The sequence below is a fragment of the Rhinopithecus bieti genome, unplaced genomic scaffold (genome assembly GCF_001698545.2).
Source record: "Rhinopithecus bieti isolate Rb0 unplaced genomic scaffold, ASM169854v2 scaffold_44948, whole genome shotgun sequence".
In the NCBI taxonomy this organism is placed as follows: domain Eukaryota; kingdom Metazoa; phylum Chordata; class Mammalia; order Primates; family Cercopithecidae; genus Rhinopithecus; species Rhinopithecus bieti.
The window spans coordinates 403,906-416,317 of NW_016818762.1; the positions used below are offsets into that span (position 1 = coordinate 403,906).

The 12,412-nt window shown below is 40.9% G+C and overlaps 2 protein-coding genes across 2 annotated transcripts in view; one reads left to right on the forward strand and one right to left on the reverse strand.

Annotated features, from left to right (window-relative positions):
* CHRM5 (cholinergic receptor muscarinic 5) overlaps window positions 1-12,412 on the reverse strand; it is a 104,087-nt gene that overhangs the window by 67,211 nt on the left and 24,464 nt on the right. The window lies entirely within an intron of this gene.
* Window positions 1-12,412, forward strand: part of AVEN (apoptosis and caspase activation inhibitor) — a 169,118-nt gene that overhangs the window by 19,198 nt on the left and 137,508 nt on the right. Inside the window, exon 3 of the mRNA XM_017857432.1 lies at window positions 1,863-2,040. Coding sequence (XP_017712921.1) covers window positions 1,863-2,040 — 178 coding nt within the window. The remainder of the gene's footprint in view (window positions 1-1,862; window positions 2,041-12,412) is intronic.

The window sequence follows — 12,412 nt, forward strand, 5'->3', positions numbered from 1 at the left end:
ACGCCATTCTCCTGCCTCAGCCTCCCGAGTAGCTGGGACTACAGGCGCCCGCCACCTCGCCCGGCTAGTTTTTTGTATTTTTTTAGTAGAGACGGGGTTTCACCATGTTAGCCAGGATGGTCTCGATCTCCTGACCTCGTGATCCGCCCGCCTCGGCCTCCCAAAGTGCTGGGATTACAGGCTTGAGCCACCGCGCCCGGCCGGGACACAAGATTCTATGTGCATCTCTCTCTCTTTTAAAAATTTAATATTCTATTATGAAAAAATTTAAATACATGCAAAAGTAGATAGAATAATAATATGATTTTCCATGTACCCATCATCCAGCTTCAGCAATTACCAATTAAGTATAGTGTATTTCATGTCTATCCACCATTCCTCTCCACCCACTATTTTGGAGCAAATCTCACATGTCCTACCTTTTCATCCATAAAGAGTTCAGTGTTTATATCTAAAAGTTAACAACACTAAAAAAAATTACAATACCAGTATTATAACAAACAAACAATAAATTAGTGGTATTTCCTTAATGTAATCAAATATCCAGTCATTATTTACTTTTTCCCAGTTGTTTCATAGTCATTATTTCCTCTAGATTATTCAAATGAGTACAAATAAATTCCCTACATTACAGCTGGTTATGCCTTAAGCTTATTTGGTTTATAGGTTTCTCCATCCTCTGCTACCATTTTTTTCTCCTGCAGTTTATTTATTGAAGAAACTGGGCTCCTTATCTTCTAGAATTGTTCACATTGTGTATCTTTCTGCATGCTGTCTTAACCTTTCAGTGCCCAAGACTGGAAACTGTTCTCTAGAATGCATGTGAGCAGGGTTGCCATTTAAAGCTTATAGAAATCGATACAACATAGTCAGTTGTAATATAGGAAACTTTTGTATACCCAAGCACTTTCTATTGAATTAAGATTTTGTGCAATCTTTTTACTAGGAGCATTGTGTATGTGTGTGTGTGTCCACATGTATACAACTAATTGCTCATGCAGACACTACCCGAAAAATGACACAGGCAAGTTGGAGAAATTGAGCCTGGAGAGTGCTAAGAGGATACCTGAGAGGGCACTCACAGAAGGCTATCAAGGGCAAAAGAAGTGGCCTTGACTTTGTCAGTAATTTGTCTCCTGTCAATATTTAAAAGTAGATTTGTGTCAATATATAACCTCAGAACATTCATTAATCCCCTATCTGGATGGTTCTGTTCATAACATGTATTTATTCCAAACAAGTTGTTAATAAGAAGTACTAAAACAAATTTAGATGTGCAATGGTTTTCATTATTCTAGAGTATGGAATCACATGTGTAAATGTGGTGCCACATAAATTCATACTCCATTTCACAAGTCATTGTCCCTCACTATGTGTAATAGTGTTTTCCTACGAGTGTGTATTTAAGTTAAATAGTTTTAAATCATGTCATACTTTAATTGCTCTAAAAAGTTAAATCTTATAAACGTATTTATGGAATGCGTTTGTAAAATCCATAAATTGAAAGGGAGAGTTGATTTCCATCCTGAAGTCCTTTGAGTTTAAGATACTTACAGCCTTGATTATTTTAACTGGATGAAACTTAATTCCCTGTGGGATACACAGGGATAGGTTTTAGAGATCAGCTACACAAATGTTTAGGCAGCTGCTTGCTAAATTTCCTTTTCAACGATTACTGAAAAGTTCACCCTGAAAGAACACTCTGGTATAGTGTGATTCTGTTAATATTTAATATCTTCAGACAGCTTGGTGTATTGCTTTTTATTGATATGCCCATGTACTTTTTTGTTTTATTTTACAGGAAGTCTACTAAGGTCAGGATTTCCACTGCCTACTTATTGATTTGTCTCTAATGGTTGCAGGTTGAAGACGACAGCGATGCAGAGACCTATGGAGAAGAGAATGATGAACAGGGAAATTATTCTAAAAGAAAGATTGTCTCTAACTGGGATCGATATCAAGATATTGAAAAAGAGGTCAATAATGAAAGTGGAGAGTCCCAGAGGGGAACAGATTTCAGTGTCCTCCTCAGCTCTGCAGGTATGAATTCCAGTTGCATGCATACTGCTTAGTGCTCTAAAACTTGCACAGACATTGTATTTATATTTTTAAATTCCACTTTTATAACTAGCAATTTATCCTTTGTTCTTTGGATTTTAAATTCAAGTAAAGGATAGTGTTTCTAATGGCTTGTAAGGGAAAAAAATGATGTTAAGTGGAAGTAAGGGTTTCCATGTACTGATGTAGAATGACTAAAGTCTTTGCAATAGATAAAAGCCTTCCTATAAGTGGAAGAAGCTGAGCCATGCCGCTGTAAATTTGATAGTCTGAGAAAAATAAATGTTTTCTTTGATATTGGAGGAAACATTACTTATATTTATAGGAAGCATGATAAAGTTTCTAGAATATACGTTCTCTTTTTTCTTTCTTTTTTTTAAGTAGCCGGGATATGCACTTATTGGAGCCAGATGCACTGAGCACCAAGTTCTTGATTGTGCTTTTGGATAGTTTTCTCTGTCAATACAGTGAAAACCCAGTCTGTCCGTGATCAGCTGTAATCTAAGATGTATTGCACCTTCAGTGATGTGATGCTGGAGAGCAGTAACAGGGAATAATGGGGGAGTGCTGGGTGTACGGATGGCTGCAGGGTCCCTACTAAGGTGTGGCATAAGGATTTTTTTTTTTTTTTTGAGATGGAGTCTGGTTCTGTCGCCCAGGCTGGAGTGCAGTGGCCGGATCTCAGCTCACTGCAAGCTCCGCCTCCCAGGTTCACGCCATTCTCCTGCCTCAGCCTCCCGAGTAGCTGGGACTACAGGCGCCCGCCACCTCGTCCGGCTAGTTTTTTGTATTTTAGTAGAGACGGGGTTTCACCATGTTAGCCAGGATGGTCTCGATCTCCTGACCTCGTGATCCGCCCGTCTCAGCCTCCCAAAGTGCTGGGATTACAGGCTTGAGCCACTGCGCCCGGCCAAGAATTTAAAGAATAAGTGGAAGATAGATGAGTGATTTCCAGGTGTTGGGGATGGGAGGGTGGGAGGCGGATGTGGTTACAAAGGGGCAGCATGACAGATCCCTGGGATGCTGATACTGTTTAGTATCTTGACTGTGGTGGCAGATACAGAAACCTACACAGGTGAAAAAACTGTATAGAACTTAATATACACACACGTGCACAAACGAGTATGAATAAATTTGAATAAGATTGGCAGATTGTATCAGTTTCAGCGTCACTCTCCTGGTTGTGATATTATATTATGGCTTTGCAAAATGTTACTGGGGGAAACTGGGCAATGTGTACAAGAGATCTCTCTGTATTATTTCTTTACAACTATGTGTGAATCTGCAATTATCTTAATCAATAATTATTGCCAGGTTAAAAAGATAACAGAGGATGCAGATGTGAGAAGCAGAGAAGTAAAACAAAAATAATACTTTGGGACTGTTTTCAATTTTTTCTTCCGCATGACTTTGATGTTGCTGTTTAGTTCTACCTTTCTTCTTTATCTGCCTGTATTTTTGAATGCCTGCATGAGACTAAGAACAATAAAGTGATGCATTCTCTTCTAACTTAATAGAAGATGCTTTTCTGAGCAGGAAAGAAGTACATCGTAAAATTGTGAGTCGGAAGCACAGGATTCAGTTTGTCATTACCATAGATGATTCACATAGCATAACTTCTTTAGGTTTGTGGGTTGTTCTCAACTCATTGACTGTTCAAGGACTAAATAATTTTTCCTGTCAAATGAGTGCTTCCCTCTTGGTACCTATATTTTGGCCAATTATGGGTTTATAAGCACTTTTCTTCAAGGTGGGAGAAGGGGAATGAAGGTAAAATATGAGCTGGTTAGTTTTAATTCTCATCAGCCGTTCTGCCAAAAGATCTGGGGGAGAAAATTGAAGTAATGCAATGGAATTAACTTGTGGACTAAAGCAGATTTAATTCAATCAGTGCGTAGTCAGTTACTAGTATCTGGCAAAAAGAGATACTTCATAAATGTTGGAAGGCAGTTAAAAATTCTAGTCCAGGCTGGGCGCGGTGGCTCATGTCTGTAATTCCAGTACTTTGGGAGGCTGAGGCAGGTGGATCGCCTGAGGTCAGAAGTTCGAGACCATCCTGGCCAACATAGTGAAACCCTCGTCTCTACTAAAAATACACAAAATTAGCTGGTGGTGGTGGCAGCCGCCTGTAATTCCAGCGACTAGGGAGGCTGAGGCAGGAGAATTGCTTCAACCGAGGAGGTGGAGGTTGTAGTGAGCCAAGATCGCACCACTGCACTCCAGCCTGGGCAACAAGAGCAAAACTCCATCTCAAAAAAAAATTTTTTTTTTGGTCCAACCTAGCAGGCCTGTCCTCTGGTTTATGATTTTGGTTATTTATTTTAGCATTTTATTCATAATTGAAAACCTGGCATGGATTGAGTCTCCCATGTATTTTTCTTGTCGTGCCTTTGCTTACTGATTTCTTCTGAAGTAGCTTACTTATCTGTGATTGGTTTTTTTAGTGATTGCCAAAAAACCCTGTCTTTTGATATGTACTTACATTTCTTTCCCACTCTGTTGCTGATCTATAGGTTTCTTCTCATGATAGCATAAGACTGAGAAGAGCTTCCATGCTTTCTTCATACTCAGTGTTTTGGTGCTATATTGGTTTACTTTCGAGAGGTCAACTTCATTCTCTGATAATAAAAATTCTGCAGTATGTAGTGTTCTCTAGGTAAGCTGACCATACTCCTTGAAACGATTCTGCTTCCTAGTGTACTATCCTTGTTGGTATAAATAAATATACAACTGAGAAAAAATATTGCTGGTTCCTTAGGTGTGCAGTCATAAACTTTTCTAGATATTGCCAAATTGCTTTCCACAGTAAAGATGAGCTAGAGTTCCTAGTGTTCAGCATCTCTGCAAATGCATAGTACTGTTGGACTTTTAAATTGTGACCAGTTGACTGAATGGTATCTAGTGTAGTTAATTCAATAGATATTTAAGTACCCATTGTTTCAGCTATTGGCTTAGAGGCTGGGCATAGAGTGGTGAACAGAACAGATATAAACACTTGCCTCACAGAGTTGACTTTCTAGAGGGTAGAGATAAACAAGAAGAATATATAAAATGTTAAATGCTGTAATTGCTTAGAAGAGAAATAAAATGAGGAAGGGCAGTTACCAGTTTTAGAAGTAGCCTGGGGTCTTACTGAGAAGATAACATTTGAGCAAAGATCTGAGGAGAGTGAGGGAGCAAGTGAGGATATCTGTGGGAAAAGTGTCGCAGGTAAAGGGAATAGCAAGCTCAAAGGCTTTGAGATTAGGAGGATAGGGAATCGCATGGAAGGCCAGTGTGGCCGAAGCAAAGTGAGCAAGTATGCGATGGGGTCGGAAAGGCATTGTCCAGCCAGGTCGCATAGTATTGTAGGTCATTGTAAAGATGTTTTCTTTTGTTCTGAGTGAGATGAAAAACCAGTGGAGGGTTTGAAGAGAAGAGTGATATAATTTTACTCCTGTGTTAACAGGATCATTCTGCTGTGTTGGAAGGAACTGAAGACTGGCAAGAGGGGAGCAGGTAGACTAGTTAGGAAGCCACTGCTACTACTGATAGCAGATAGACTAGTTAGGAAGCTACTAATAATAATCCAGGTGGGCAGTGGTGGTGGTTGCTGGGTCCAGAGGAGAGCAGTGGAGGTGGTGAAAAGTGCCTGGGTTCTAGATCTATGTAGAGGGAAGAGCAGAGAACACTTGCAAATATTGGGTATGAGATAAAAAGATATGTAAGGATGACACTAGGTTTTTGGTCTGAACAGCCAGAAGAAGGGAGTTGCCCTTAACTGAGGTGTGTAAGTTATAGGAGGTACTCAGTGTTGCATGTATTAAAATTGAGATGTCACTTAGATACCTGCTGCAGTCAGAATTCCTTAAGAAATGGCTGGCACACTCAATATAATTGAACATTTTTTTTCTTTTTTTTTGAGACGGAGTCTCGCTCTGTTGCCCAGGCTAGAGTGCAGTGGCGCAATCTCGGCGCCCTGCAAGCTCTGCCTCCCGGGTTTACGCCATTCTCCTGCCTCAGCCTCCCGAGTAGCTGGGACTACAGGCACCCGCCACGCGCCTGGCTACTTTTTGTATTTTTAGTAGAGACGTGGTTTCACCATGTTAGCCAGGATGATCTCAATCTCCTGATCTTGTGATCCGCCCGTCTCGGCCTCCCAAAGTACTGGGATTACAGGCACGAGCCACTGCGCCCGGCCAATTGAACATTTTGGCAAAGGAATAATTTACAAAGGTATGTGCAGAGTATAATGAAAGCACTGAGGTAGTGCTGAGTTGAGAGGGAAATAGCAGCAGAGATGGTACCACCCTAGTTACTGGAAATTTGAAGAGAGTCATAGAGAGTTGGCCTTGGGAGGAATCACCTTCAGTGAGGGGACTCAGCCAGTGAAGATGACCCCACACTGAGAGAGTCAGAGGAATAAACATTCTCTTCCTGTCTCTGCCAAGGCTTCCATAAGCCTAACCTACTGGAAGCCAGAAGACAAGGGAAGTTGTAGTCCATACTGGTCAACCTTCTAGGGCAGAACAGGATGGAGAAGGGTGGGGGATAAATCTGCATTGGCACATGGAAGAGACCCAGCACAACATCTAATAGGCGGCATGGAGCAGGCTGCTGGAAAGAGGAATGTGGGATTCAGGATCCAGGCCTGGGCTGGCAATAATACATTTGGGTGATGCCAGCCTATAGATGACATTTAAAGTCATGAGAATGTATGAGATGACCAGGGGAGTTATTACCTAGAGAAGTACTGATTCCCAGGGACCACAGCGTCTACAGTTTAGGGTAAAGAGAAGAAAACAGCAAAGGAGACTGAGCATGAGTGGTAGAAGAAAGAACCAGGAGAGTGTAGTGTCTTTAAGTGTTTTGAAGCAGGAGGAGAGATCTGTATCAAATGCAGTTGATGACAATGAAGAATTGACTGTTAAATTTAACAACAGGAAGGTTACTGGTGATCTTCATAAGTGCAATTTTGTTGCAGTGGTGGGATAAATTTTCTTGACTTTAAAAAGAATGTGGGAGGAGACGTTTGAGACAAAAGGTATAAATGACTTAATTTTAAGGAGTTTTGTTATAAAGGAAAGGAGAATAATGGGCTGGTGGGAGAAGGGGGTCAGCACTTTCTCATTTTTTCTTTTTCTGGCATTTCTTTTGTAGCGACAGGGTCTTGTTATGTTGCTTAGGCTGGTCTCGAACTCCTGGGCTCAAACAATCCTGCCTTGGCCTCCCAAAGTCCTGGGATTACAGATGTCAGCCACTGTGCTTGGCCAGTTAAGACATTTTTTAAAGGTGGGAGAAATAACTACATGTTTACTTGATGATAGATCCAGAAAAGAGGACGAAAATAATATGGGGCGGGGTGAGTATTCCTGGATCTATGTTCTTTAGTAGATTATGAGCTTAATAGGATCTATTGTGTAGGTGGAGGGATGGCCCATTGCTGGGGCTTCGGCAGTTTTCCAACTGTAATTGGAGAAAAGGCAGAATATATGGGCATAGATATGTGTAGATGGGTAGATGTCATGGGGGCTTGAGGAAGCGGTCTAAGAAAACCGTGGATAAGTGTTGTGGAGGAGGTACTGGAAGTAGAAGGTGAGAAATAGTTGTTGAGGAAGTGGGAAAATATAGTTTCCTATTTTCCAAATAGGAAAATGCAGTATAGATGTTGGGTGACAATAGGGGCCCACATGAAGTTAGTATTCATAAATTTTAGGTGAGAACAGGTATACTTTTCCTTGACTCATATTGTGCTGTATGGGTGCAGGCCCAGAAAGACCGGACGGAAGGGTAGGACTTAATATGATTATAGTTTAGCAGAGCAAATGCAATGAAATGAGAGAGAGAAAAGGAGATGATTATTAGAATGATTGACACGAATTTAAGTGGGATAAGGAAATAAGTGAAGATATGGGGAAGATGGGGGCAGTAAAAAGATCGTGGGATCACAGGACTACAGATTATTCTGGGCAGAAGGATTATTGACCTTCTTGAGAAAGTGTGAGTTGGAGAGGTGGGAAGTGGTGGCTGTAGATTAGAATGTTTCACGTTGAGATTTGGTGGGGCAGGGGGTTGCAGATGATGGTAACGATAGAGTCTTATATAAAAATATGGGCGTGCCTGGCTGTGAGATGGTATGGAGACCTCATCCTTGGAGGTTTTAGTTTACATTTCCTTAGTTGTTGCTGACATTGAACATCTTTGCATTTGTGGTGCTTGCTTTCTTTGTGAACTGCTTACTCACATTCTTTGACCATTTGGCTATTTTGTTTCTTATTGATTTGTGGGTTAAAAAAGATGTAGTCTTGACACTTATCTTTTGATATTTGTGTTGGCAGGTGTCTCCTGATATGAGATTCACTTCTATAGTGGTGCCCTTCAGTGCATTGTTTTAAATTTTAGTTGAATTTATCAATTTTCTATCCTACTGTTCATGCTGTTTTATGCCTTGAGAAATCCATCTTTCCCCCAAGGTTAAAGATGTTCTCCTATATTTTCTCCTAAAAGTTCTAATTTAGCTTTTTTTTCCTGAAGAGTGTTACATTTTATTGTTTGCTACATTCTCGTACCATGGTTTTCAGCTCCATCGGGTAATTTAAGGTCTTCTCTATGCTGTTTATTCTAGTTAGCCATTCGTCTAATCTTTTTTCAAGCTTTTTAGCTTCCTTGTGATGGGTTAGAACATCCTCCTTTAGCTCAGAGAAGTTTCTTATTACCAGCCTTCCGAAGCCTACTTCTGTCAGCTCGTCAAAGTCATTCTCTGTCCAGCTTTGTTCCGTTGCTGGCAAGGAGCTGCGATCCTTTGAAGAAGAAGGGGCGCTCTGGTTCTTAGAATTTTCAGCTTTTCTGCTCTGGTTTCTCCCCATCTTTGTGGTTTTATCTACCTTTGGTCTTTGATGTTGGTGACCTACAGATGGGGTTTTGGTGTGGATGTCCTTTTTGTTAATGTTGATACTAGTCCTTTCTGTTTGTTAGTTTTCCTTCTAAGAGGTCCCTCAGCTGCTCAGCTGCAGGTCTGTTGGAGTTTGCTGGAGGTCCACTCCAGACCATGTTTGCCTGGGTTATCACCAGCAGAGGCTGCAGAACAGCAAATATTGCAGAACAGCAAATATTGCTGCCTGATTCTTCCTCTGGAAGCTTCATCTCAGAGGGGTACCCACCTGTATGAGGTGTCTGTCGGCCCCCACTGGGAGGCGTCTCACAGTCAGGCTACACGGGGGTCAGGGACCCACTTGAGGAGTCAGTCTATCCATTCTCAGAGCTCAAACACCGTGCTTGGAGAACCACACCTCTCTTCAGAGCTGTCAGACAGGGACATTTAAGTCTGCAGAAGTTTCTGCTGCTGTTTGTTCAGCTATACCCTGCCCCCAGGGGTGGGGTCTACAGAGGCAGCAAGCCTTTCAGAGCTGTGGTGGCTTCCGCCCAATATGAACTCCTCCAGCCACCATGTTTACCTACTCAAGCCTCAGCAATGGCGGACGCCCCTCCCCCTGCCAGGCTGCTGTCTCGCAGGTCTGTCTCAGACTGCTGTGCTGGCAGTAAGTAACGCTCCATGGGTGTGGGACCTACCAAGTCAGGCGCAGGATATAATCTCCTGGTGTGCCGTTTGCTAAGACTGTTGGAAAAGTGCAGTATTTGGTTGGGAGTGTCCCGATTTTCCAGGTATAGTCTGCCACGGCTTCCCTTGGCTAGGAAAGGGAAATCCCCTGACCCCTTGCACTTCCGGGGGTAAGGTGATGTCCCCACCTGCTTCAGCTCGCCCTCTGTGGGCTGCATCCACTGTCCAAGCAGTCCCAATGAGATGAACCAGGTATCTCAGTTGGAAATGCAGAAATCACCATCTTTGTGTCAGTCATGCTAGGAGCTGCAGCAGCATTTTAAAAACTTAAATGATATAATGACCTGCAATTTGGAGTGGTCTGAAGCATCTGATTCATTTAATCATTTCAGTAACTTCAAAAAATGTCTTGAGATGGTGAGATTCTTCACACGCTCTGCACAGTTCACAGACGGGGAATCCTCTACTCCCTGGAGAGACCGGGGTCAGCGATGGGACTGAGCAGGAGCTGGGTCACAAAATCGTTTGCTACATTCTTTTGCAACCATTTTAGATTGCTGGAGTGAGGTAGCATAATTACCATGTACTTCAGTCTTCTAAACAGTATATACCCTTTTGGTTTCCATTTTCTATGTTTCTTTATGAGTATATAATTTCTCTATTATGCACCAAAGTAGTGAAATTAGGAGCAATTTATCAACCTTGAAAATTTTGATTTTTGATATTGAACATTGAAGTTTGGCCTGTGATGTGATAGTTTTCTTTTGACAGTGTGGTTTAGTGTAAGGAATACAGGCCACCAACTCAAAGAAATGTGGATTTGAATCTACTTCTGTCATGACTCTGTCTACCCTTGGGCAATACTGTTTTTCCACGTAGGAAGAGCAAGAATAGAAGTAACAGTGCTTGATTTAATGATGCCAGCATCTTATCTTAAATTTACCACGGATTTTAGTTCTGCTTAATATGTAAACATGGTACCTACTTTTAGTATTTATTGAATTTTTTTGCTAATAGAACCTTAGTTATCTGTATTCCGTGAAGTCAAAGTCTAATTTCTTTGTTCCTTGAATGCTAGACATAAATAGCATTGGTTGTCAACAGAATTTATTTGTATTTTTCTGAGAAATTAAAAGTTCTTGGGTATAATATCATTGATTGTTGAGTCATTTATTGAATATAAGTGTGGTTCTGAGTCTCAAAGAATTTAAAAGTCAGTGGTCTTAGGTCAAGTAATAAAAATAAGTCTTTCCCCCCTTTCCCTTACTTGTACTTGTTCCCATCTATCATTGTTCATCTGTTTTTCTCTTCTATCTCAGTGTTTGTTTGCCACGTGCCCTGAAGGATGGCCACTGTCATCACAGTGAGATGTAATCCAGATTTGGTTTCTCAGACAAAGGCTCTATGCTTTGCTTGCTTGCTTTCTCTTTCTTTCTATCTTTCTCTTTCTCTCTCTCTCTCTCTCTCTCTCTCTCTCTCTCTCTCTCTCTCTTTCTTTCTTTCTTATCTTTTCTAACAAAAATAATTTCAACTTTTATTCTGGATTCAGGGAGTACATGTTCAGGTTTGTTATGTGGGTATATTGCAGGATGCTGATGCAGAGGTTTGGGATACAATGGATCCTGTCACCCAGGTACTGAGCATAGTACTTAATAGTTTTTCAACCCTTGCCCACTCTCTCTCCCCTCTCTAGGAGTTCTCAATGTTCATTGTTGCCATCTTTATGTCCATAGTACCCAGTGTTTCGCTTCCACTTGTAAGTGAGCAGGTGCAGTCTTTGGTGTTCTGTGCTGGTGTTAGTTTGCTTAGGCTAATGGCCTCCGGCTGCACCCATGTTGCTGCAAAGGATATGATTATCGCCACATCGTGTTCCGAGATGTGTAGGTGGCACATTTTCTGTATCCAGCGCACTACTGGTGAGCACTGAGGTTGATTCCATGTCTTTGCTATTGTGAAAAGCGCTGCAACGAACATACAATTGCATATGTCTTCTTGGTAGAAAGATTTCTTTTCTTTTGGATAATACCCAGTAATGGGATTGCTAGGTCGAATGGTAGTTCTGTTTTCAGTTCTTCGAGAAACCTCCAAACAGCCTTCTACAGTGGCTGAACTAATTTCCATTCCTAACAACAGTATGTAAGCATTCCCTTTTCTCCACAGCCTCATCAGCATCTGTTTCTTTCTTTCTTTCTTTCTTTCTTTCTTTCTTTCTTTCTTTCTTTCTTTCTTTCTTTCTTTCTTTCTTTCCTTCTTTCTTTCATATGTTAGTAATAGCCATTCTGCGTGATGTGACATGATATCTCATTGTGGTTTTGATTTGCATTTCTCAGATAGTGATATTGGGCATTTTTTTATATGTTAGTTGGCTACTTGTATGTCATCTATTGAGAAGTGTTTCTTCATGTCTTTTGCCCATTTTAAAATGGCGTTTTTTTTACTTGTTCAGCTGTTGAAATTCCTTATAGATTATTAGACCTTTGTCAGATTACATAGTTTGCAAATATTTTCTCTCATTCTATAGGTTGCCTGTTTATACTGTTGATAGTTTTTTTTTTTTTTTTTTTTGCTGAGCAGAAACTCTTTAGTTTAATTAGGTCTCACCTGTCAATTTTTGGTTTTGTTGCAATCGCTTTTGAGGACTTAAGGACTCAAAAGTTTTCCCTTGGTATCCAAGAGGGATGGTTTCAGGACACCTGTGGATACCAAAATCTAGGAATGCTCAAGTCTCTGATATAAAATGGCACATATTTTAGTATAACCTATGCAAAAAGTATAGATATCTTCCCTTATATACTTTAAATTATCTTTTTTTTTTTT